At 37.4% G+C, this 27,902-nt stretch overlaps 1 protein-coding gene across 3 annotated transcripts in view; it reads right to left on the minus strand.

The window, feature by feature from the left end:
* Positions 1-668: 668 nt before the first annotated feature.
* Positions 669-27,902, minus strand: part of Ugp2 (UDP-glucose pyrophosphorylase 2) — a 48,027-nt gene continuing 20,793 nt past the window's right edge. For all 3 annotated transcript variants that reach the window (XM_042691203.1, XM_042691206.1, XM_042691205.1), the window contains exons 4-10: positions 8,755-8,940; positions 7,570-7,703; positions 6,257-6,554; positions 5,102-5,299; positions 4,416-4,658; positions 2,420-2,524; positions 669-1,118 (exon numbers count right to left, since the gene is read on the minus strand). In XM_042691203.1, coding sequence (XP_042547137.1) covers positions 1,011-1,118; positions 2,420-2,524; positions 4,416-4,658; positions 5,102-5,299; positions 6,257-6,554; positions 7,570-7,703; positions 8,755-8,940 — 1,272 coding nt within the window. In that variant the 3' untranslated portion in view covers positions 669-1,010. The remainder of the gene's footprint in view (positions 1,119-2,419; positions 2,525-4,415; positions 4,659-5,101; positions 5,300-6,256; positions 6,555-7,569; positions 7,704-8,754; positions 8,941-27,902) is intronic.

Here is a 27,902-nt window from a genome sequence, read left to right on the forward strand (position 1 = left end):
AAGTTTCAAGCAGTAGAGCTTTTAAAGAGAGCTTTCAGTGAAGTTATACTCTTACCACAGTATACTAGAGTACAAGGCTGGGAAAGAAATGCCCTACCTTTCTCTGCCTGCCTCAACCCTTCCAACCAGAAAAGAAACACCACTTTGTTTAAATAAATGGAGAGTCTGTGGAAAGCATGGCAGGCCTCCCAGCTTTAGAACTCAATGAAAGGTACTAATAAGTACCTTCAAATGCAACTGCTATGGAAATGTTGGGTTTAAAAGTCTTAGAAATACCAAAAAAAAAAAAAAAGACTTGCAATATTTAAGTATTCAGTAGCTGGCTAGTATTGTATTTAGCAACAGTAAATCTTTCAACCTATACTGCTTAGCAAGAATAAGCCATTTTATTTTGCCATTTCATAACATTAGCATTAAAAAGTACAAGTATAAAGCCAGGCAGCGGCGACTCATGCCTATAATCCTAGCTACTCAGGAGGCTGAGATATGAAGATTGCGGTTCAAAGTCAGCCCGGGCAGGAAAGTCCATGAGACTCTTATCTCCATTAAACCACCAGAAAACTGGAAGTGGGGTTATGGCTCAAGTGGTAGAGCCTTGAACTGAAGAGCTGAGGGACAGCACCCAGGATTCAAGACCCACGACCGACAAAAAAAAAAGTATACACGTGTATTGCTTCACTGCTTTATTTTTTAAATCACTGGCAATTCAAAGTGACCATCAGTGAGACTTCCATGAAAAGATATTTCAGTAGAGCTGATCAGTTTTAGGATTAAATAATATTGCACTTTAAGATGAACTAACTTTCAGGAAGCTTCTTGTCAAAGTATTGCTCCATCTGTGTTTTCTGTAGACTAGAAGCATACTGCAGAAAACTACTTTAAAAATCAACTCTGCAGGATGCAGTAAGGTAGTAAAGCACCTGCCTATTTAGAATCCAAGAGGACATACATGTCATTGTAAGAAACTAGCCCATAATAAAGTATAAAGTGTATACACAATTTTTTTCATTTTAGTGGTCCAAAATGCGAAGATTTCCAGATACAATCTTGTTCTCTAATACTGCTCCAGGGGGGATGTCAATTCTGTCTCCGTGATTTGCAATGATGATAACTGTTCCCTAAGTAAGGGAAAACAAAAATCAAAAGTGTACTTGGAACTGCAACTGAAATGCAATTATGATTAATATATGTACAATTCCTATAATGGATTGTTAACTATAAACAAAATTAAACATAAAAACCAAGTATCATGCTAAGGAAAATATTATGATTTGTCCTGTCAATCCTGGCAGTATCTTGTCTCCTTGTCAGAGATAATAACAAGAATGAGAAGTAGACCTAGTACTATTGCAGTTCTGGCTTTTTCTGCAAGACCACCAAGATCAACTAATTTCATAAAGAAAGAGTTCTTGGTTTAAGATTTAAACATGAAGGGTTTCATAGATTATTTTTTAAGAGACAGTTTAGTGATAACTTTTCATGTTTTGATCAAGCAAATAGACATTAAAATTGAATACACCCCCCTCTCCAATCTTTGTTTAAGCCAATGAATACATTTTCCCCCAAGATCTCTGTTTAAGTAACTTTAAAGAGAACCAGATGTATGGGATCTTTTAAAAAATTTAGTATTAAAAAATCAATAGCCAGGTGCCATTGGCTCACGCCCATAATCCTAGCTACTCAGGAGGCTGAGACATGAGGATCATGGTTCAAAGCCAGCCCAGGCAAGAAAGTCCATGGGACTCTTTATCTCCAGTTAACCACCAGGAAACTGGAGGTGGTGCTGTGGCTCAAGTGGTAAAGTGCTAGCCTTGAGCTGAAGAGCTCAGGGACAGCCCCCAAGCCCATGGTTCAAGCCCCAAGACTGACCAAAAAAAACAACAAAAATCACTGTAAGTTTATTTCTACTTTCAAACAGCAATATTCGTGAGTTAATTTTAATGGTTCTATTTTAAAGAATGTCACGCCTGGCACTAGTGGCTATACCTGCAATCCTAGCTACTCAGGAGGCTGAGATCTGAGGGGTATGGTTCAAAGTCTGCCCAGGCAGGAAAGTCCATGAGACTCATCTCCAATATACCACTCAGAAAACCAGAAGTGGCACTGTGGCTCAAGTGGTAGAGCGCTCACCTTGAGCTGAAGAGCTGAGAGACAGCACCCAGGCCCAGAGTTCAAGCCCCATGACCAACCAAAAAAATAAATAAAAATTACAAAAAAGAATGTCACATTTCAGTAACAGTAGTTTCATTACTAGTTTGCTTTCCAATATGAATGCTATTTTCTATGAAATTCCTACCCACTTACTTCAAAATACATCTCTCATCAACACCTGGTTCAGACTAAGAATTACAAGTTTAGGACTAGAAAGTGAAATATGTTTTATAAAGCTATTACAAATATGATTTTCATTATAACATACCTTTAGTGAAACATTTTTGCCAAATGTCACATCTCCTGAGACTGTGAGATGATCCAATTCAAGCATATCTGGTATGCTTTCAAATCTTCTTAGATAATCTTGAACCTTTAAATAGAAATATAATTGTTCAAAAAAATGCATTCATAGAAAAAAAATTAAGTTCTAACTGGTGTGTAAAACATGGCCAAGCTCAGGTTTTCTATGGTAAGAGCCTATTTATTAACCACTCAGTATACTCAAAATCCATGCCAAAGAGGCAAGGAGATATGAACAGTATCTTTAGAATCAAAATAATCTGCAATACAGTTGAGCAGATCAGATACTTTGTCAAAACAAAACGCTATTGTCCTGCAGGCCAGATGAGTAGTTCATATAGTTGAAAAAAGGAGAGATCATATCATTATGGTTTGAATCTGATTAGACTAGAGTTTTAAGGTATGGATAGAAATCAGAAGTACAGTATATTTCAGGAAAAGTAATATCACAAATAAGCTTATTATCTTTGTCTTTTTCTTAGATTTATAAACACAAGAGTTGTCATTAATGACCTTGATTATTTTGCTGAGAAACTAGAAACAAACTTCCATTGGCTTTGATTTTTACTATATATTCCACTAGAGCTGGACTGTTTTCTATTCTGATTTACAGCCAGCCTCTGTATTCCAATGTTCACTAGATTCCTTCATAAGGCCTCTTCAAGAATATTGCTCCAGGGAATCTCTCTCAAGTACTTTTTTCTCCTGCTTTATCAATTTCCATCAACATATACAAAGTTTCTCCCATATTTAAAAACACCCTTCAAGTCTTAGATCTCTCTTTACTTATCGCCTAATTACTCTTCAAGGCAAAACTCTTGCCTACATTTCTCTCTCTAATTCATCTTTTCCCATTCTCAAATTCATTCTAGTCAGATTCCCACACCTCCATGTGGATAAACACAATGGTGATTTCTCATCCTGAGTCAGCAGCAGCATTTGATGTATGATCTTTTATTTCTTTTTTCATACTTCTTTCCTTGTTTATTTGGGCCAGTACTGGGGCTTGAACTCAAGCCTCATTCTCTTGCTCAGCTTCTTCCCTCCCTGCCCCCCCCCCACCCCCATGGATGGCACTCTACCACTTGAGTCTAGCTTTTTGCTAGTTAAGTTTTGCATGTTTTTTCTGCCTGAACTGGTGTCAAACCACAATCATCAGACTTCACTGTCTTGAGTGGCTAAATTTGTACGAATGAGCCACCAGTACCTGAATTTTTCATTCTTTCTTGGAATAAGTGTTTCATTGAGATAAACAATCATAGTTTGCAAACTTTTTCATCTGCAGTCCACACTAACCCCTGTCTGGTCCTAGAACAGATTTGGATAGCATAGCAGGACCTTTTAGACCAACCAACCACAAAGACTCACCATGTCACATCAACACTTGCAACATTTGATGTGACTGAAGTCTTTGGGATGCTATCAGCTATACTGATTTTTACTCCTGCCTGGAACAGGTTTTGTACTGTAGACACCTGCACTCAATCTCCACTCATACATAGTCTTTATTGTTTTTCTCCATAGATTTTTCACTTCATATGTTTTTGATGTATTTTACTTAGTATCTTCTCTCTCTAGAACATCGGTTTCATAAAGACAAAGATGTTGCCAGGGACTGGTGGCTCATGGCTGTAATCCTAACTGCTCAGGAAACAGATCTGAGGATTATGGTTCAAACTCAGCCTGAACAGATAAGTCTGTAAGACTATTATCTCCAATTAGCCAGCAAAAAGCCAGAAGTAGAGGTATGTCTCAAGTGGTAGAGATCCCACTGGTTAAGTAGCCTGGGTGAGTAACAGACTCTAAATTCAAACTCTAGTACTGAAAAAAAAAATCTGTTTATCTTTTATAGTTAATTCATTTAAATGACACCAAAGATGGAGAAATCCATGAGGTCAGTAATGGAAACTGAATCCCTAGTCCACAAGCACATCTTTCAGTTTACCTTTATAGTAACGTACCTTTGTAAAAGAACTGCCTAATTTAACCAAGGGCACTGTAGGAAATTCCCGCTTTTCACTCATCGTCAAAGATCCTGCATTAAGGCTATAGAGGTTTGACATCACAAGCAAGAGATCTGAAGTAGTCTTGACAGGCAGAAAACGACTCCTGGGAACATTAATACCTAAAGAATTCTCAAAACTTTTAATCGCAGCTCCAACTGCAGTTTCTAATTGAATAACATTTAGGCCTCCATCCAAAGTCTATAAGAAAAAGGAATGGGGAAAAAAAAAAATGAAACACAGGTTTTAGGTACCTATAACTCATAGCTCAATTTGGTGGGGGCTGTTTAATATTTGGGAAGTGTATCAGGGAATCATTAAAAGAAATACACTAATATTAATGATTAACAGTTAAGCTCTTAATCATATGAGATCTTTTCTCAGCCTCTTTGGTTCAGTAATATTTTATTTTACAATAAAGAACTGAAGGTCAGATAGAACAGTATGCATGAGGTAGGAAGTGCTCTACTTATGACAGCCCAGGGCTCTCACCATTACCACAGCCTAGAGACAGATAAGGTGCACATTACAGGGATGAGTAGGGCAAGGACTAGAGAGTGACTGATAGGACAGACAGACCAGAGGGAGTGGGGAGTATTATGATCTTAGGAAGCAAGGAAACCAATTAGATGCAACCTTGTTACCTTTGGATTCACAATGATTTCCATGTCAATCGCATTCTGTTCTTGCAGTCTTTTAACTGCTGCAAGAGAAATCCATAGGTTGTTTGTGTTAAATATTTTAAATTTTGATACAGACTTGAACTCATCAACATGTGCTTTTGGCACTTGAGCAATTTCCACCAGTCTCAATTTGCCTTCATATTGAGTAAGTGTTCCACCCTAAAAAGGAAGAAAATGAATGCTTCTACAACTTTGTAAATCACAACTATACTGTTTATAAATTTCATAGAATTTTACAATGATAGTCTTATAGTATACAAAGGAACACATTTGAAAGTACAAGTAAATTATTCCAGTTGTTATAATATATTCTCACTATCTTAGTCCATAATTAAAGCCCTTCATAAGTACATCAGATGCTTCAATTTCTAAAGGGCTGCTATATTAACATCACTGCTCATCACCAAACAGCTAGTCCTACCACCTCAGGCCCTGCCTTAAGTGGTTCTATGGTAAGAGAGAAACCAATGCAAAAGTGGCTAAGAAGTGGCCTCAGACTAGAGTTGTTCCTGCCAGTATGGATAGAGAGGAACATTAATAAGTACACTACTCAGTTATCTTACTTGTTTGAGTAAGCACTAAAATTTTGCATGCCATTTCATCAAAGGTCAAGTGTTGCCAATAAAGTCAGGTTACACAAATTTGTTCTTTGCACCAACAATTATTTTTGCAAGTGATACAAAGATATTAGAGTGACAAAACAAAACAAAAAATTTTGTAGGAAAGGAATGAAAATTCTGTTTTCATTAAAGGATTAAAAACCATAAGCACTAAGCTTTGAAGAATATTAAAGGTCTGAACAGTGAAAATGTTTTTACATTTCAGTTTTATTCCATAAATATACATGAAACTTTTCAATTAAAATTACTGACTTAGATTATCCAAAAACTAAAGTTGACTTTAATTCTATACATCATGGATGTACACACTGTTAGAAATGAGGGTACTCTACAAAATACCATCTCACTGTCTTATAATGGTAATAAGCATATTAAGATAAATACCATTATGCTTAAAATGGTAACTACTGAATTAGAAAAAAAAAGGCTTTAACTATATAATCTAGGAAATGTAAAAAAAAATTGAACCTCCAAATTGCTTCCTGTCAGTATTTACCTTTACATCTGCACGTGTTTTATTTGTGACTTCCATGACAAATTCACAGCGTTTCCCATTAGGTGGGTTCATAAGGTGATTAAGAATATAAAGATCCACTGTGGCACCTAGATTATCTATGTTAGACACAAAAATATACTCTTTGCCTTCTCCTATGAAGGTGCCAAGCAAACCAGAGTTGTAGAAACTGGCATAGATGTCTCCATGGCCTGGTGGGTACCAAGCTTCTGTATTTTCCCCTGAGTAAGATACATCCTTTGCTACAGGAAGTAATGATTCTTTATTAATCCTCGGGTACCTTAAAAAAAGAAAAATCATTTTGTAATATCAACTAGAGCACTACAGACCTTCATGTAAAACAGTGCATTAAAGTTAAATAAAATATCCTTTTTCCGTGTCTAATACTATGAACAGTAATTTAGTTATAAGTGAATTCATTTAAGAAAATCTCTTATCTGTGTTCCAATTCTGTTTTCTAGGTAGTAATATTTGCTGCAAAAAAAGATTTTCCATAAACATACTTGTGGAACATACATCATATTTTAAGGTATTTTGTGACTCTCCAAAAGATTAAATAATTTTTCTTGAACTTATTTGGTAGTGAATAATTCTTGGAAATTTATCTAGGGAAAGCTACCTTTTCTTTTTTCTGTAGGAAAATAAGCAGCAGGTGAGTACCTGGATGACTGCTTCCCAGCACCAGTGAGCACACAGGTAAAGACTGGCAATGGGGAGAGAAAAGCAGGACAGGGCACAGCAATAGACTGAAAGTCAACTAGAAGCTGGAGGAAAAGTATCTATGGTGTGGAAAAAGTGTTAATGGGGAGAGTCTAAAAAAACACAACTAAACAAATCAATGGTACAGCTTCAGACATAGGCACAACTTTATGTAGGCTTGCTATCCATACTTAAAGCTGTATTCCCCCTGCAGTCTGGGCTTCTATTCACCCTACCTTTTCCAGTACATGCTTTTTCTCCAGCATTTACTAAATTATTCAGGTTGAAGAAATTCATTCCAAAAGGAAAGAAGGTTATCAACACTTTAAAACATAACAGTCTTTCCCAGAGCTACCTAAAGAGTATGCCCTTAAAATGCAAGGATCTAGTAAGAATCTCAAAGATTTTAAGAAGAGGAAAATATAGACTCAAACAGTATTTATACTACACGCATTTATTAGCAAATGTTCAGCTTTTAAAGGCAGCAAGCCCTTGTAAGCATTCATCTTTGGCACAAGTACATCTGGAAGCTGCTCTGCTAAACATTTTTATATGTAACATCCACTACAGTGATTTTTTTTTTTTACTCCTTGTACCTGCTTTGATTGAAAGTGTAGATTTTCACACGACAGTGATTGTACTTCTGTAGTATTTTTTTTGTATCTTCATCCGTGTTAAAAGAATTCATTAAAACAAGAGGAACATCTGTATTGTAGGTTTTGTTCAAATGCTAGGAAGGAAAAGTAACAATCACATCACTCAGATTTATATTTCCTTTGCTTAAAAATGTAAAGTTATCCCTTTCTTGTTAATTCTAAAATGTCTAAACTGAGACCCAGACTGGTGCCTCTGAGCAGCACAGCTCTGGGGTTGTCTGTATTAGTGCTTGTGGTTCTATGGCTGGACGGATGGCTAGCTGAACATTTTTTCTTGTGTCTCAAACTGCGAGGATGAAAATGAAATGTTAACACAGCTATGGTTCCCTGTGCTCAGGACTGATGTTCAAAAACTCAGTCATGCTTAAACTGAAATCTTTTTCAATCTCAAAAGAACTAATAGGTAATACACAGTAGAGAAAAACACACTCTTAGAAGTCATGCTGTCTGGATTTATTAAATAGAGAACTTTGGGCCAATGAGTCACTTTCTTTATGTCCTGGTTTCCTCATCTGTAAAATGGAGGTAAAAATAGTACTAATAGTAATAATAATAATAGTAATAGTACTAATAGTAATAATTCTTGAAAGAGCTTAGAGTGCTTGGTGAATATTAAGTACTGGATAAACATTCGCTGCTACTCTAGCTTGCTGCTATATTTGCAGTTGCCTGCCTCATACTAGGCAGAAAGGATACAGAAGTGGAAAAATCAGGACCACTGCCATGAAGAATTTAGGATCTATGATTAATTCCTGTGTCTTTCAGAAAAAGAATTGAGAACATTCTTAGCGTCCAACCAGATACGGAGCATCTCCCAGCTTCCCAAAAGAGTTAAGCCAGGTTATCCCTACATCATGAAGCCTACTACCACTAGATAGAAGGGGACTAGAAGGAGGCAGATCAAAGGAGAATCTAAACAGACCCAGAGATTTCAGAAATCACAAAGGATATTTAAGATGAGGCTTTATGTCACCCTTTGGACATGCCATTAAGCTTTTTATTTCACACTAACAGCTCTTTGACTAGCTCAAATTCACATCTGCTACATTAAATAATAAAACATTATAATAACCTAAAAATTATTTTAGTTTACTAGTTTAATAAAACTATTGTTGTGTTACTTACTTCAATTTGCTGAACAGTCAGATCCAAAAAAGTATTCTCATTCCTCACACCAATAAGACTTTTAGGACCTTTGCAACCCATGCTGGTTCCCAAACCACCATTGAGTTTCACTACCACCAGCTTATTCAAAACAGAAGAGATATTATCAGGCAATCCTCTTGCCTTTATCTTCTCATAGGGTTGAATCTAAAAGGAAAAAATTAAATTATATGAGTAACTCAAATAGCATGATGATTAAAAGCAAGCCAACCCCAGGATTATATCCATACTTTTAAAAGAGTTTTGGTTTCTCTGTAAAATATAAACCACCTTTCCTTCAATGTCACAGGCCTTTCTGGTTCAAAACCAAATGCTTACAGGCAATTTCCCTTGCACACAGATTTGGTTTGGTGGTCTACTTACATTACAATGGAGTATAAAAAAAGGAAAAAGTTATCTGGGTGCAGGTGGCTCATGCCTATAATCCTAACTACTCAAGAGACTGAGATCTGAGGATCGTGGTTCTAAGCCAGCCTGGGCAGGAAGGCCCATGAGACTCTTATTTCCAATTAACCACCAGAAAACCAGAAGTGTTGCTGTGGCTCAAGTGGTAGAGTGTTGGCCTTGAGCTGAAGTGCTCAGGGACAGCGACCAGGCCCAGAATTCAAGCCCGAGAAAAGAAAGTAAAGGAAAATGTTGTGTCGTCTTCAAACATTTGTGTGGTTGGTAGGAACATTCAAATTTTCTTGAATTATCTTCAAATACTCATAATTTCCAGTTTGATATATAGTGAATGAGATATAGAAAATTCATCATCTGAATAGTTGTGGTGCAGTATAAACTACTTTTAATTCTGAAGACTAGATGATCATATAGTGTCTCCATCACAGAGGCAAACCCAAATAACACTAGTTCCGTGCTATTCTCCAGTCTGTGACTACATTTTAGAACAAAGTAGCAAAGCTCTCTGTCATGCTTCTAAGTGTGCACAAGGACAATTCCTTCCTAAAGAATTTAACTCTCTGCCTGGGTACTCACTGGTGGGCTCACGCCTGTAATCCTAGCTACTCAGGAGGCCGAAACCCGAGAATTGAGCTTTGAAGCCACCCCAGAGAAGGTTAGTCCATAAGACTGTTGTCTCCAATTAACCAAAAAAGCCAGAAATGAAGCTATAGCTCAAGTGGTAGAGCACCAGCCTTGAACACAAACAACCAAGGTGCTGGTGGCTCACGCCTGTGATCCTATCTACTCAGGAGGCTGAGATCTGAGGTTCCAAGCTAGCCCAGGCAAGAAAGTCCGTGAGACTCTTATTTCCAATTAATCACAGAAAAAGCTAGAAGTGGCACTGTGGCTCAAGTGGTAGAGCACAAGCCTTAAGCAAAAGGAATACGGGGACAGCACCCAGGCCCAGAGTTCAAGCAACAACAATAACAACAATGAAAACCACAATATTGGCTGTTGGGCGCACACACACACACACACAGACACACACACACCCCTCAGATGTCACTGAAGTAGAAAGGTATCCTCATTACTCTAAGAAATGCCCTAGGAAGGAAGAAGAGACCAAGATCTGAAGTTGGAGAAAATCCCAACTCATCTTCCTTTCTAAAAGCATTCTAGCTGTTTCAGTGAACAGAGAACTTTAAGTTGTCTCTTCTAGGAAAAGAACAATAACATTTACAACAGAAACCATTTTTTTTGTTGTCACAGCTATTTCCACAAAACACTAGTGTGTGATTCACTTCTTTTAATCTCTAATATTCTGTAGTAACTACCAAGTGTGGACCAATACACTTTCTTACTTGGGCGTAAATCCTACAGAACACAAAACAATATTACCAATACTTTCTACTCATCCCACCCTCATTATCACTCATTCTGAATTGTTTCCTAATGTATTAAGATTATCAGTTCTCCTGGTTTATGTAGTTAAGTAGATCTCAACAAAAGAAATCATCTTGTAAATATTTTAGAAACAATCACAAGAAAGAAAAAAACTTGAATCCTTATCTTGGGGTTCATTTTGCTTACTATCAACTTATCTGACCGTTTCTGCTCATCTTAGACATATACTAGTTAGGGCTGGGAAGGTGGCTCAGTGGTAGAGCGTTTGCCTTGCATGCCTGAGGCCCTGGGTTCGTTTCCTCAGCATCACATAAGCAAAAAGAAAAAAGCCGGAAGTGGCACTGTGGCTCAAGTGGTAGAGCGCTAGCCTTGAGCTGAAGAGCTGAGGGATAGCACCCAGTCTCAGACCCACGACCGGACCCAAAAAAAAACAAAAACAAAAACAAGACATATACTAGTTATTGCAAATAAGGGAAATCATGGGACCTATGTTTCTTTGGGCCTGGCTTACTTCACTTAATATAATTTTTTCCAAGTCTTTCCATTTCCTAACAAATGGGGCAATGTCATTCTTTCTGATGGAGGCATAGAATTCCATTGTGTATATATACCACATTTTCTTGTTTCTAACATAATTATAAGATGATATCTTTGTTGCTTTGTATGTCCCTCGCCCACAGTATAACCCTTGTTTTCACTGTATTAGATGTTGGTATACTTTGTGAGGAGAAGGGAAAAAACAAATTGTTTAAATAGGGATACAGGTGGACCCATTACAACAATGAGATGTACAAGCTGTTATGTCGAAAAACGAACTCTACAACTTTGGTTGGGAGTGGGGGATGGGGGGGTGGGGGGGTGGGGAGAGGAGATGGGAGGGGATAGGAAGGGGAAACAAAGGAGGAGGCTACAATGCTTGATAAGAAATGTACTCATTACCTTGCCCATGTAATTGTAACCCCTCTGTATGGTATTTTCACGAAAAAAGAAAAAAAGAAAAGAAAGGAACTGACTAAAGGAGAAAACAAGCCTTTGGGTACTTCAAAGAATGCTACCTAGATACGGGATGCTAACTGCCAAGGGGCAGGTCCAAGTGCTGTTCTTCCCTACACATATCATACTTACTAGTCACTTCCTTGACAGCATATGGTCTAGGTGAGGATAACAAAGGGGTAACAGCAACTTGTATCCTCAACACACATATACACACAGTGCCTTCCACCCAGTGTATCAAAATTCATTGAAGGATGTTTTAATTTGATGCCACTGCCATGAACATCAGTTTGTTCAGCATTTCAGTCCCAAATTCAGTGCCATGCTACTAGTATATGACAGCTGATGTCATATTGATACACAAAGATAGTTAAAATTATTTTTAAGCCCAGTTGTTGAAAAGCAACTGGTCAATGAAAGAAATGCCACAGTGATACAATGGCTCTGAGTAGTCTATAACAAAGGAAAAATCTCTTGGGCACATTATATTTACTCAGAAGAGTTGGAAAATGGGACAAAGTCAATTATTTTCCAATTACTTCATAAAAGCCAATTATTTCCATTTAGTAGTTGAGTTTTCACTTCTCAGGTAGAATATAATACTTGCAAAAGTCTCACAAGGGTATGAAAATCAATTTAAGTAAAAACCCATGATTCTTGAATGCATTTTAGGTAAAATTGTGAGCTCAGAAATACACTTAACTCTGTAATGATTTGAATAGTTATTTTTTAAATTACAATGTAGAATTTCTTTCCTAATGAGAGGCCTGTCTTCCAATTCCACCTTAAAATTTTAATGTAAAACATCATACATATGTACAGTTGGAAGAATAACATGTATAAAAGCACACTTGTCCCAAATAGCATTCCTTTTCAACCCTTCATGGTAAACAGTATCTGAAAATGAAGTGTCAGCCTCACACTGATTTTAACATTAGGGCATTTAGCCTTTAGTCAAAAGATATATTTGAGATACTTCTGGTTTTAGTTAAAATCTTCCAACAGTGATCATCTGAAGAATCTAAGATAAAATAAAAAATGTACCTCTGGACTGATATGGTGGTTCATGTCTATAATCCCAGCACTCAAAAGGCTGAAGCAGAAGCTTCAAGAGTTCTAAGACAGCCTGGGCTACATAGCAAGACAGTCTCAAATGAAAACAAAGTAAATGAATAAGATGCAATTCTAAAAATGCTCAAAAATTGGTGTGAAATAAATGAGCTAACTCACATATAACATTAAAATTCCAAAACTGAGTTAATAAGACTCTTGGGCATATGCCATGGGAACTAACAAAAAAACTTTGCTCCCTTCTGCCTGGATTCTTTAATGTTTTAAGTGTAGTGGGCATGGAGTCATCCCTCCCTAGCAAATGTCAAGGAATCGTATTTCTTTATGCAGTACATTCAGTTATACCCACTTACCTTGCGTATTACACCTAACCCTTAAAGCAGTATTGATCCAGCTAAGGAATCTGAGAATCACAAGAAAGGAATCTGACAACTGTGAAAGGAAAAGGAAAAAATAACAAGGTGTGAAGGGGGAGAGAGGTCCAGAATGGTAATGCTGCTGCTGGCCATCTCCAGTGGAATCTTCAACTTGTGTTTATGACTTATGCCTACTTCAGTCCTCTCCCCGCCCCCTGCCATGTGTATGTGTGTGTGTGTGTGTGTATGTGCAAAGAAAACTCACAACCAGTAGATGAATTGAACAACTGTTTGATTCCAGGAAGCCAGGACATTGTCTAAAACTTGTCATAGGTCCAATTAGATGGCCAAGTATAGCTTCTGTCACATAAATAAATCACTATATATCAACATATATATCCTTTCTGTTGGTGACACTGCCTCACCAAGCAGTCCCACATAGTGTATTTTAACAAGCCAAGGAGGTCATTGTTAGAAAATTGCTTAGCAACAGGTTGTTACAACTGGACATATCCAGTCTTAGAGAGACATTTTAGATATGTCTGCCATGTTCCTTCTCAGCTCTCCCAGGAGAATACACAAAGACAGTAACATAGACAGAAATGGATGGTGTCTGCTGGGCGCCAGTGGCTCACACCTGTAATCCTAGCTACTCAGGAGGCTGAGATCTGAGGATCGCGGTTCAAAGCCAGTCCAGGCAGGAAAGTCCGTGAGACTCTTATCTCCAATAAATCACTAGAAAACTGGAAGCAGGGCTGTGTCTCAAGTGGTAGAGCACTAACCTTGAGCTGAAGAGCTGAGGGACAGTGCCTAGGCCAAGAGTTCAAGCCCCATGACCGTCAAAAAAAAAAAAAGGATGGTGTTTGGAGACAACAGGGAGTACCACGCACTGCTTCAAAGTGATGTTTACTGAATCACTTTAGTCAGGCACTAAATGCAATCTTTGTGCTTTCAATCGTAATTATCCTGTTTCTCTTTTTCTCCAGGCATAAATAGAATTTAGTGTTGCAGAAAACCATATAGTGCAGTGGAGCAGATGGTAAGGCAAGCCCCATAGGTGATGTGGGACAAACTCAAAAGGTTCCTGGCAAAATATCCAGAGCACTCATGTTTTCTTCTTACTGGCAGAAGAGAATTGGTCAAATACCTAACTTGCTCCAGGGAATTAGTGAAAGAAAGCAATTGACTTAAGTAAGAGGATTTAAACATCATCCTGCTCTCTAGTTTTTCTGCAGAAATGGGAAGGAGGTCTTTTAAGAGATTGAAAAAAAAAAAAATCACACAGAACTGTCTGCCATGATCTGTAGCTTGCCAAGTCTGTTCACAACTTAGTTTCAACTTAGAAGAAAAGCCAAATTCATCACACAGCTATGGACACACTGTTCCCATTAGCAATAGTATAACCCAGTTCTGGGTAGCATATTTGTGCTATTCCTGGAGACAGTGCCAAATACCCAAACCAAGCTAACAGTACCTGCCCTGTTATGGTTCACAAGGGTGTGATTATTGCAATCTGAAAGAATTTTTTTTCCAACAACAGTAAGTTTGCCTAAAAGAAAATGAGCTGTGTAAACAGTCAAACAAATTAGGAATAATGTTCCATATGTACAGAGAGTGTTCCAAGAACACTGACTTACTCACTAAATCCTTGTGCACAGTGTATGTGTGTCTGTGTCTGTGTGCGCCCATGTGCACATGCCAAGTTCTGTGCTAAGCACATTCACATACTGTCTCTTCATTTCATATGTCTGAATGTAATGACCAGACTCCTATCATCTGTATATCAATTTCATCACAGAATACTGCCCAGACCATAGATTATTTTGTTATTAAAGAAAAGCTGGAAAACTAATATGTGCAACATCATCATGTGGTTCAACAAGTTCATTAACACTCTATTCCCTCAGCCACCAAAATGAGATCAACTCCTTTTACACATTGCAAATAAAACCTATTGTCTTCTACCAGATCCTCAGACCTTCCCTGAACCTCCATTCTTATTTCCATCCTTTCCTTCTAGTCATGGGAAGAGCTGTCCTAAGGCAATCTCTCTCCCAGTGGCCATCTCAAGGATTCCAATACATCAGTTATTCAGTCTCCACTTATCCCAGCTCATCTTTTTTTTTTTTTTTTTGAGAGTAGCTGTACTGGTGTATGAACTCAGCACTCTGTACTTGAGCCACATCTCTAGGTCTTTTTATCTTAGTTTTGTTGGTTATACATAGGGTTTTCTGGGTTTTGCCTAGGCCAGGCTAGACTGTGATTCTCCTTTTCACAGCTGAAATGGAAGGCACAAACCACCACATCTAGCTTATGGTTGAGAGGTCTTGCTAACTTTTTTGGCTTGTCTACTCCCAATCTCTACCTCCTGAATAGGGTACCTAACCTTCACTAAATTTTTTTCCATGAGCACTCCCAACTTCTCTCATCTCTCATTAATTCCACTACCTACTACAGTTTGCTTTTCTGCTCTATCACTGGATGGACTAGTCTTCATACAACCTCCTAATTGCTACAACTTGTCAATAACACCAATATTTCTTTTACTTGTATTCTCAGGTAAATATGACACAATGGATCATTCCCCAAATCCTGGAATGCTTTCTTCCTCTTACCTTCTGAAATACCTTTCTCTGTTTTCCTTGCCTACTTCTTGCAATAGACTTTCTTCTTACAGTCAGTTCCAATCCCTTGGTTTCATCACTTCTTTCTCTGGCTGCTAGTTAAGAGCATGCTCACATCTGTTTAGTTACAAATCTTTTCAATCTCATGAAATTGTATTTGTTGCCATGGTCAATATCTTCTCATCTTAGACCTGTCTTATCTCAGTGGTCTGCATGGTCTCCTTAGCTTCCTCCACCCTCATCCTCCACCTCCCTCTCTTGTAGGAGAGAATTTGAGCATGTTTTTAACATTATTCACAAAACAAAGCAGCCAGGAACTGGTGGCTCATGCCTGTAACTCTAGCTACTCAGGAGGCTGAGATCTGAGGATCACAATTTGAAACTAGTCCAGGCAGAAACTTTAAGAGACTCCAACCTCCAACTAACCAAGAAAAGCTGGAAGAAGAGCTGTGGCTCAAGTGATATAGTGCTAGCCTTGAGCAAAAAAGCTCAGGGACAGTGACCAAGCCCCAAGTTTCAGGACTAGTAAACCTGTATGTGTGTGCATGCATGCATGTACACAAACACACACACATAAAGATGGCAGAGATTAGTTGCCTACCACAATATCATTCATTTCCCTTCAATTTTAAAACTCTTTCAGCTAGGCATACTGCCTTCCAGAATAAAAGATTGTATTTTGAAGCTATTTGTACCAAAGTTCTGGCCAAGTCTATTAACTCAAAGAAAACTGAAAGATTTCCAGGAAATCTCTTAGAAGGGCAAAGGGATGTGCCCATCTCCTTGCTGCTATCTGTAATAAAGACATGACAACCAGAGTTCATTCTAGTACCATGTTAAGAATGACAGAACCCAAGACAGAAAAGCCCAAGTTTCTGATGACCACTAAGCTGAGATGCTACCACTGGATTAACTCTCCCCTGATAATAATAATAATAATAATAATTGTTGTTGTTGTTGTCAGGCAGGGAACTGTCTCTGAGCTTCTTTTACTTAAGGCTAGCACTCTACCACTTTAGCCACAGCTCTACTTCTGGCTTTTTGGTGATTAACTGAAGAATCTCATGAGCTTTCCTGCCCAAGCTGGCTTTGAACAGTCATTCTCAGAAAATCAGCCTCCTAAGCAGCTAGGATCACAAGCATGAGCCATCGATACCCCGCATAATTTTTTTATTTTAGATTCCCGTATTCTATATACTTGAATCTGATCCTAACTAGAAAACATGGTTTGCAAGGTCCTTGATGGTTTGGCCTTTTTTATCTTGTCCTCTTTCATTTCCCATGCCACCAACACACTGTTCTTTGGAACACAGAGCCTTGAATTCTCTAGCATGTCACATCATCTCTTGCTTGTAGACGTCTGTACTTTATCCATCTCACAACTACAATTACCTTCTCTTCAACCCCTGCATCTCAGTTCAGAACAATTATTTGTGGCTTTAGGAGCTACCAGGTACTTGCAAAGATCAGATATTTGTATTTTCTTTCAGAAAATTTCCAAAAAAACCCTAAAACCTCTTTTTACATTCAACTTAGTAAAAAATTTACTACATTGGAAAATTTTAACATAGAATATAAATAACAATCTTTGTAAGAGAAAATTAATGTGCAAATAAAGCAGAAATAAACTTTAACTCTCTCCAAGCTAAATTTCAATGAGAAAGTTTCAGTTTAGGTCTGGATAAGCTGACATTGTGATGTGGTCTGAGATGGTCACATACATGCCACCTTCCATTGCCATTCCTTTTTTAATTTTTTTCCCATAATAGGCAAGAGCTCTACCACTTCAGCCACGCCTTTGTCCTTTTGTTTGAATATATTGTTCCTGAGATAAGGGATTCACAACTTTGTTTGAGGCAAGCCTTAAACTTGAGTTCTTCCTGCCTCTGCCTCCTAGGATTTTAGGCATTTACCACCATGTTCCCTTTACAATTATATATATTTATATATATATTTTTTAATGGTCCTAAATTCTAAAACTCTATCAAAAGCTTTGACACAAGCTAGGTGCTGGTGGCTGGTGCCTGTAATCCTAGCTACTCAAGAAGCTGAGATCTGATGATTGTGCTTTGAAGCCACCTGAGGCAGGAAAGTCCATGAGACAGATCTCCAATAAACTACTCCAAATAAGCTGGAAGTGGCACTGTGGCTTAAGTGGTAGAGCGCTCAAGGCCCTGAGTTCAAGTCCCAGGACCAGCACAAAAAAAAAACAACCATAAAACTTTGACACTTGTTTGATCTTTGTTAAGGAAAATAGGAAATCCCCAAGACTCAGCATTTCCTGTGTCTTCCAATCAATGAGGTAATCTTTGCAAATGTCTCCATCACTTAGGCAGGACTTCACCACTTTAATACTGATGGCAAAAGGAGACAAATTACAGTCATGTGGAACTTGCTCTGCCCATCCACAGGAGGAACAGACCAACACTGCAATGGTGCACAGAACACCAACAGTTCGATTCCCAATTTATCATTTTAAAAACATTTTCAGGTCAGGTTCACAAGTAATTAATTCTTCTCTGAGGGAACTAGCATGCAATAATGGCTGAAAAGTAGTAGCTGGCTAAATAGAGAAATAGCTGAAATTGTAAGGACATGCTAAAGAGAAATTACATAGCAGTTATTTGTTCCATGACCTAATTCAACAAATCACATTAATTCTAAAATGCATGGTCTCATTTAATAAAAAGAATGCTCGCAAACTGTATATAGTACAGTTGTTGAGAGACAATAATGGCTTTAGTGCCAGGCTGCCTCCACCACTTAGGATAGCAAATTATTTAATTGCTTTAAGCCTTCTTCATTTACTTTGTTGCTTTGTTATAAAGATAAATGAGATGTGTATAAAATGTCTGGTCCACACTAAGTACTTGAATGTTGGCTAGTATTATTAATCTATCATTGATTCGGACATAATACTCTGCTATCACTTCATATTTCAACATTTTTAAACAAATCAATGGTTCTTATAATTAACTGGCTATATTTTTTTTCTTTATTAGTATTATATAAAATGGGCAACTTATAATCAATAGCTTAGATTTGATGAAACATGACACCTAACTGGGCTCTAAAACATGGATTTCACCTAAGTCTGCTGTCAAGTAGAGCTTGATAATATGAAGGCACAGGTTAACAAATTATGGTCTGTGGAACAATTAGCACTAGTTTTCACAAAATTTTATTGGAACACAGCTAAATTCAATATATATGGACTATAGCTGTTTCATGCTATCTGGCTGAATTTGGTCATCGAGACAGAGATAGTATAAATATAGTAGGCTTTATAAGACATATCATCTAGCCTTTTTTTTTTAATAGAAAAAGTTTGCCAACCTCTGGTTTAATGCAGTCTTCTCAGAAAAACACAAGTTCTGATTATATTTCTGCCTTTTCAAATCATTTTTCCTCTGAAATGGCCTCATGTTGCTGAATTTCTCAGAACAGCCAGAGAAGACAGAACCTTGTTTAGACTACATACATGATGGCTTCACATTTCTACTGGGATGAACACTTCCATATCACAGTTCCCTAGGCACGTGTATTTGTCTAGGAAAGAAAACTAAGGATATGTCAAGTAATTTTGAAAACAAAAGAATCTGAGATGAAGAAATCCATTTGTGAGTTATCTAGTAGAGCCAAATTCACAAAAGAAAGCAGAATACGATATCTAAGGAGTTTGTGGAAGGGTTAAAAGGAGTTTTGGTTCATCAAGATAACACTGTTCTTGGGGGGCTGGGAAGGTAGCTCAGTGGTAGAGTGCTTGCCTTACATGCATGAGGCACTGGGTTCTATTCCTCAGCACTACATAAGCAGAAAAAAACCAGAAGTGGTGCTGTGGCTCAAGTGGTAGAGTGCTAGCCTTGAGCCTTTTGCTGAGGGACAGTGCCCAGGCCCAGAGTTTAGGCCCCACAACTGGGGGGCAAAGGGGGGAAAGACTGTTCTTGGATTATACTGGATATAATATTAGCACACTTAACCCTACTAAAGTGTACACTTAGTACTGATTAAGATGGAAAATTTTATATTTTGTGTATTTTACCAGTTAATGTTCATGTAGGCATATATACCTATCAAGGACCCCAAGGACCATACAGCAGGATCATTTCTTTAGAAGCCATTTGCAACCCTCAGGCCTAGGAGTTTATCTGGTATAGCCTATGGTTTCAGGTCGTATTCCCTCTTATCACAACCATTATTGCACTGTTTCTAAATTGCCTGTACAGTGCTACGTATCTATTACATGACTGGAAACTCTATGGGGCAGTAAATGTCACATGACATACCCTACTACATTCATCACCTTTTTAAAGGTGGACTTGTAGTCCACCAATGTACAAATAAGTGAATGGAACAAAATAAGTGTTAATAAATGGAATCTATGTACTGAAAATTCTTGGTTTTTTTCTATTTTAAGATTTGGTGCAAAACCAGGTATGGTAGCCTATGCCTGTAATTGCAGCTACCTGGAGATTCAGATCTGGAGGACCATGGTTCAAATCGGCTAGAGCAAAAAGTTTGCAAGACTCCAACTCAACCTACAGCTGTGTTCAGTGGCAAGTGCCTATTATCCCAGATATGGTAGAAATCATGATTGCAATCAGAAGGATTTCAGTCCAGGTAAAAAGTACAATTCTATAAATAACCAGAGCAAAAAGAACTGATGGTATGCTGCTCAAGCAGCAGAGCACTTGCCTGCCAAGTTCAAGTCCCAGTACAACAACAAAAGATTTTTTGCAGCAATACAATATAGGCTTTAAAAAATGTTTGTATCATTCAACCTGATTTTGAACTCACAGAACACGAAGAGAACTTCTCAAACTGTTGTCCTTTTAACTTTACACTGAATGCTCTTTTGCCCAAATCCTTACACAAATCATTCTATTGTTTCTTTTTTTTCTTTTTTTTTTTAAACTTAAGACAAGCCGGGAGCCGGTGACTCACGCCTGTAATCCTAGCTACTCAGGAGGCTGAGATCTGAGAATCTCAGTTCAAAGCCAGTCCGTGAAACTCTTATTTCCAATAAACCACCAGAAAACCGGAAGTGGCACTGTGGCTCAAGTGGTAGAGCGCTAGCCTTGAGCTGAAGAGCTGAGTGACAGCGCTCAGGCCCAGAGTTCAAGCCCCACGACCAACAAAAAATAAAACTTAAGACAAGATCTTGATATGTTGTCCAGGCTACCTTGAAACTTGCAATTCCCTCCCTCAGCCTCCTAAGTGTTGGGATTGTAGGTACGAACCAGTTTTCCTGGATTATTTTTTATCCCATTTTTAAATTCTAAGTTTAAAATCAAAGTAGTTTACCCATCTATTAGACACCAGATTATAAAAAACCACCTATTATTTTAACTCATGAAACAAAGTACTGAATTGTCATACATTATACACAAGTTGAAGAAACAAAAATTGAAATCTAAGACTTCATATTACAAACATATTTTGTAGGTAATCGCATTAGTGAAGCGATTTCTCCATGGTAAGTAAATGAATAGAATTTTAGTTATTTAGTTACATTATAGATATTATAAAGCTCAGAGAAAATTCCTAAGGAAGTTTTGTCTTCACTTTTGTGTATAAAACCAATTGTTGAACAAGTATATATATATTTCAGTTTTTCCAACTATGACCTCCTATATCTTTAGAGTTTTAAAACTAAGTTTAATTATTCTAATGTAATTATTTACTCACTTATTAGAAAGAAAACATAAAGGCCCTTTTTCTAGTAGTTAAAGGACTCAGATGACATGTTCACGCAGTGAGCCCTCTCATATCCATAGACAAAAATTTATAAGGAAGACTAAATAAACATACGGTTCCAAAAATTAGTCAGCAATCTTGACACACTGTAGCAGTAAGACTCATCAGCACCAATTCAATAGCTCATTCCCACTATCCTTCAATACAGTCTGCTACCTCACAGTTACTCAAGTTAACCTTATAAAAATCTCAGAAAAAAAAATGACAGGTAGAATCACAAAAGCCACTTAGTTTTTAGTCTAAAATTTGAACTATGCAAACTTGAATATGGTACCTTTTTGGTCTATAGGGAATCATACATGAAAAAGTTCTAAATTAAACATTTCAAATACCAGTTAATATAAATAGCCAGTTTTGAGGACTGATCCATTTACAATAAAGTAAACAATATTTTAAATATTTCAAAATATTTTATCTAAACTGTCATTTTAAATAATAGCTATCTAATGCGTTGTTAATGTAGTGAAGCTGAGAATAAAACAGACTCAAAAGGCTTTTCTATCTCGTATCTAAAATATCACTTCCACCTCCTCTTTCTGTCCATATAGTATTGTTTTTATCGTGTCCAGCATAGTATCTGACACCTAGGAAGTTACTTATATTTGTTGAATGTTTAACAAAAATAGTAAGTATTTGCCTTTATCAAACTGCAAGTGCTTTAAGGATTAAAGGGATTATTAAAAGTTAACATGCATCACAAAGTAGAAATTTACTACAAGGTTAGCCAGCCCTGATAAAGGGAAAGGAAGGTAGAAAAGAGAAAAGAAGGAAAAACAGGAGAGAAAATTAAAAAGTAGCCATTTATCCAACAGTGATCAAGAAGCATAAGCAATTTGGGTTTCTTATATAGTTCTGAGTTTTACTATTTAAGAACTTAAGACAGTCACTTCCTACTTGCTTCCTAAAAATACAATCCATCTAGCCAGCTATAAGGATCAAGACATCATATCTTACATTTTCCAACATTTTCTTTGTTCAGCCAAAATGATCTCTCCTGAAAGATGTCTATTTGCAGACATGCCCCTACTTACCTCATCTATTCTCTTTTGTTTTTTGCCAATCCTGGGGCTTGAACTCTGGGCCTGAGGACTGTCCTTGAGCTACTTTTTGCGCAAGGCTAGCACTCTACCACTTGAGCCACAGCATCACTTCCGGGTTTTTTTTGTATATGTGGTACTGAGGAATCAAACCCAGGGCTTCATGCATGCAAGGCAAGCACTCTACCACTAAGCTACATTCCCAGCCCCACCTCATAGATTCTCATTCCCACTCATTTCATTGTTATACTCCAGTAGTACTATAAAAAACAAAACAGCAACAAAAACTATAGTTCCAGGCAGGCATGATAGCTCAAGCCCATTAACCTAGCTACTCAGAAGGATAAGATGAGGGGGCTGGATGGGGCATAGTTCAAGGCCAGCCAGGAAAAATTAAGTTCCTAAGGTTCCATTTCAACCAATGGTGGGTGAATTATCCCTGATATAGGAGAGGCACAATGGCATAACTGTCACCCTCAATACTAAGAAGTATACAGTAGAAGGACTACAGCCCAGACTAGATGGGCATACATCAAAACCCTTCCTTGAAAATGATCAATGCAAAAAGGGCTAGATGTGTGCCTCATATAATAATGTACCTGCCTAGAAAGTTTAAGGCCCTGAATTCAATCCCTAGTACTGCCATACCACCACCACCCAAAATTTTAAAAACTGTAGTTCTTTGAGTAATTTCTGCCCCCTCCCCTCTTAGCACTGGATATATTCTCTTAAAACTTAGAATGTCCACTTCTGATTTGAGGGGCATCTCTTTGTCATCAACTTGCTTAGAACTTCCTCAACTCACCAGCTGTTCTTTCTCTTATTACATTAAAGCATTCTATTTAGGTAGATAGCTAAGGAATATTAACTATCTTACATTTTTACAATAAACAAACATTTGTTCAGAGACCTTTCCTTAGGTTTAATATGGAAGAACTTACACAATTAAGAAATAATCATTCTAGATTTAGGCAATTTTCTCAGTTTTTCATAGTTTCTTTGGGTTTTTTGCAAGAAGGGGATGGAATGGAGTGCTGGGGATAGAATTCAAGCATACTAAGCATATATTCTACCACTGAGCTACACAGAGCCTCTTCCACATCTTTTTTTTTTTTTTTGCTATTTTGCTACTCACCTTTATCCAGTTTCTCCTCAAAGCATTTAAGTTAAATTTCATAAAACAACTTTTAAGCAAGGGAACAGTGGCTCATGTCTACAATCCTAGCTACTCAGGAGGCTAAAATCTGAAGATCTTGGTTCAAAGCCAGTTTAAACAAACAAATCTGTAAGACTCCAAATAACCAGCAAATTGCCAGAAGTAGAGACATGGCTCAAGTGCTATCCATGAGTGAAAAAGTAGAGTAAGTGAAAAGAAAGAAGAAGAGGTTCCATGCTCATGTACAAAACAACAACAAAAAAAACCCTTAAAAATAAAATAGTAACTTTTAAATTTGTATCTCAGTGCCTAGGATAGATGTCTAACACAAATAGCTATTTAATAAGCATTTGTGAACTATGTTTTTTGGAATAACTTCAAAGAAATATGTTTCAGGTTCCAAGGGAAGTAGTGCCTGTTACTGGATCTGCTCAAGAATAGTGAAATGATAGGAAGACCATATTAAAGACCCTTTAAAACATTAATGGCAACAGGTGATAGTTCTACAACTAACTATAGTCTTAACACGGTGGTTGAGATTCTGAGCTCAGGCAGATCTGGACCTAAATTCTACTTTAAAGGATAAGGAAATTTTTGAAGTCCCTTACTTGGAAACAGGGATAGAGAATTCTTAGAGTTGAGGATCATTAAGAAAATACATCTAAAAAGATAAAAACAATGCTTGGCACACATCAGTCATGAATAGATACTTATTACTATTGTAATTATTACTATTGTTGTGCAGCATATAAAGTATATATTTTATACAAGAGTGATAAGGAGCTCCTTTTTTAATTACTAAAAGATAACAAGAAAACTAGCTTGACAATCTACCTAATTCATATCTGAATCCTGCTCTGAGCTTCACTTTCCTCTTTTGTAAAATAAGCATAATTATAAGGGTTATTTCTAGGTCTTTTGTACATATTAAGTGAGATCAAGAAAATAAAAGTTTCAGTACAAATGTGTGACATATAAGCAGCCAAATTTTGGGTGCCTTTACCTAGAGAAGATAAAGCTTTGGGAGCTGGGAAGGTGGCTCAGTGGTAGAGTGCTTGCCTTGCATGCATGAGGCCCTGGGTTGCATTCCTCAGCACCACATAAGCAAAAAATGAAAAAAGCCAGAAGTGGCGCTGTGGCTCAAATGGTAGAGTGCTAGCCTTGATCTGAAGAGCTGAGGGACAGCGCCCAGGCCCAGAGTTCAGGCCCCATGAGCGGACCCAAAAAAAAAGATAAAGCTTTGTATACACAGGTCTTTGCAATTACTTTTTCATTTCCACCCATACTTTTAGTAATGATCTACAAATACATACTATAAATTACATCTTATTCAGTTCTTATTTGTTAACCTATTTACAGTGTTTTGTTTCTTATTATCCTTATTTTTGCTTCTCAAAAATTCCACACCTACTCTCATTAAAAACAGTAAGCACTGGGTTGGGATGTAGCTAAGTGGCAAAGCACTTACCTAACAAATGAAATGTTCTGGGTTCAATCCCCAGTACAAAAAAACAAAAGACAAAAAAAATTACAAAACAAAAAACCTAGCATTTTCCAAATATATACCCAACTGTGTAGTTTAAGCCTAGTAAAACACAAAATAACAACAATAAAAGAACTGGCAGAGGACTGGGAATGTGGCTTAGTGGTAGAGCATTTGCCTAGCATGCATGAAGCCCTGGGTTCGACTCCTCAATATCACAAACAGAAAAAGGCGGAAGTGGCCTTGTAATTCAAGTGGCAGCGTGCTAGCCTTGAGCAAAAGAAGCTCAGGGACAGTGTCCAAACCCTGAGTTCAAAGCCCAGGACTGGCAAAAAAAAAAAAAAAAGGTCAGAAAACCCAAATAACAAAAGTGACAAATAAATACAGATGGCACTGATCCAACACATCGAAGGTAAATATGAAGAGAAGTTGCCAAATTCTTAACCTTACTATACTCTAGCAGTTGTTATTGAAATTCTAAGAAGTTTCAGGATATCTGAGTATTTTTTAACTGCAAAAGACAAAAGTAAAGCCAGGTACTGGTAGTGTACACTTGTAAATCCTAGCTACTCAGGAGGTTGAGCTTTGAGGATCATGGTTTAAAGCTAGCTCTGGCAGGGAAGTCTATGAGACTCTGATCTCTAATTAATCACCAAAAACCTGGAAGAGAAACTGTGGCTCAGGTGGCAGAGCAGTAGCCTTGAACAAAAATCCTCAGGTACAGCACCCAGGCCCTGAGTTCAAGCCCTAGGATCAGCACTAAATAAATTAATCTTCACACTTTTATTTTTTACTTTTATTTATTTTTATTTTTGCCTGTCCTGGGGCTTGAACTCAGGGCCTGGACTCTGTCCGTGAACCTGTCTGTGTTCAAGGCCATTTCCAGCTTTTTCTGAGTAGATTATAGGGTCCATGCCCTCTTGTCAATATTGTGAGTCATTTAGCCTATATCTTCATCAAGTAGGATGGTAGGTTTCAAAGAACATTACACTAAAATATAGATTACAAAGGACAAAGGTAGATGACCAAGGAAGCTGGAAAGAATGATACTAGAGTAAATGTGAGGTCCAAATAACAACTTATTTATGTCATGATAGACTGGTTCTTCAGTAAAATGACCTTGCATCTCCCCTATAAGTCAATCCTCCCTTCAGAATAATGATAATAAACCAACTGCTATAGGAAATAGAAATAAAACCTCCATCCTGACACTATCCTGTTTGTGTTGTATACTAGCATTAAATTGTGAGATATCAACAACTGATTAAAACAGTGTAAAGTACATTGTTAGTTTAATTACATAACTCACTTTGTGGAGCAGCCCTGGAGAAATGAAAGTAAGGAAGAAGAGCAGAATCTGCTAAAATGAAGTTCTGTGGAAGACTCTGAGGCATATGTTTGACAAAAGGACAACCTACATGAAACTGTCAAAGCTAGGCTGACCTCTTTCTTCAGAGAAGTCCAAGAATGAAGGTCATCTTATAACAATGCTATGCCTAGACCTTTGATGAAAGCCAGCACAGGGTCATATTTGTAAAACAACTAAAAAGCAAGATGGACTGGAAGCAATGCTGAAGTGCTATAGCACTTGCCCTACCAAGCACCAAGGTCCTGAGTTCCAACCCCAGTACCACCAAAAGTTCTTTTTAAAATAAATATTCCATTTTTGTAGAAACAAAAAGATTATATGGAATATTATATCTAGAATATATTTCCTATTTCTAGTCTTTTGGTGTAGGAATTCTGCACTCTCATCAGTAATTTAGAGATTATTGTAAGGGAATTACCTCCTATCAGAGAACCTTGATGGGAAGTGTAGTGGAACTAATGAATTAGTAAAATCCCAAGGTCTCTAAGCTCTGCACCCATCCTTTCTCTACCCTCCAATCTGTACTTGGAGAGCTTCCATTTTTATATCATGATCTTTCAAATCACACAAAGATAAATTAACACACTTGCAAAGCAGAACATGAACCTTAAAATATACACAAAATAACAAATTTGTGTTCTCTTCTAGCATAGCTTCTATATTCAAAAGGTTAAGTTTGTCTAGAAAAAAAAAATCCCAGGCTTACAAGTAAGAATTAAGAAGTGAGAAAGCCAGACTTTTAGATCCAGTCCATCATTAATTAGATAAGTAAGGTTACTTCAATTATGAATAATTCCTGAGCAAAAGATATAAGTATTTAAAGTACCTAAATTATAATTTCAGGCCTGCTCCTAAACATTTTTTTAACTGGACTGAATCTACAATTAGCTCCTTTTTGAAACAATATATACCCATCCAGAAGAATTATCTCATTACATTTTTTGAGAAAATATTTTCAATTCTATAATTTAAAAGCAAAAGACAAATCCCCATTTATTAAGGCCAACAAAATCAAAGCCCAAAAAAGATTCTAAAAAACACATTGGCAGAAAACTAAAAGTGGACCCCAGCCTATCACCATGCACCAACATCAACTCAAAATGGATTAAAGACCTTAACATTAAACCTCAATCTCTGAAACTACTGCAGGACAGAGTAGGAGAGACACTTGAACTAATAAGCACAGGAAGGAACTTCCTGAACAGAGTCTCAGAGTCACAACAAATTGGAGAGAGACTTGACAAATGGGACTACCTTAAAATAAAAAGCTTCTGCACAGCTAAATCTATCGCAACCAAGCTAGAAAGACAACCAACTAATTGGGAAAAAATATTTACCAGCAATATATCAAACAAGGGGTTAACATCCAGTATATACAGGGAACTCAAGAAACTAATCCCTCCCAAACCTAACAAACCAATTACTAAATGGGCAAGGGAACTAAAGAGGGACTTCTCAGATAAAGAAATAAAAAT

Source organism: Dipodomys spectabilis, unplaced genomic scaffold, assembly GCF_019054845.1.
Source record: "Dipodomys spectabilis isolate Male_0828 unplaced genomic scaffold, ASM1905484v1 ptg000141l, whole genome shotgun sequence".
Lineage (NCBI taxonomy): Eukaryota > Metazoa > Chordata > Mammalia > Rodentia > Heteromyidae > Dipodomys > Dipodomys spectabilis.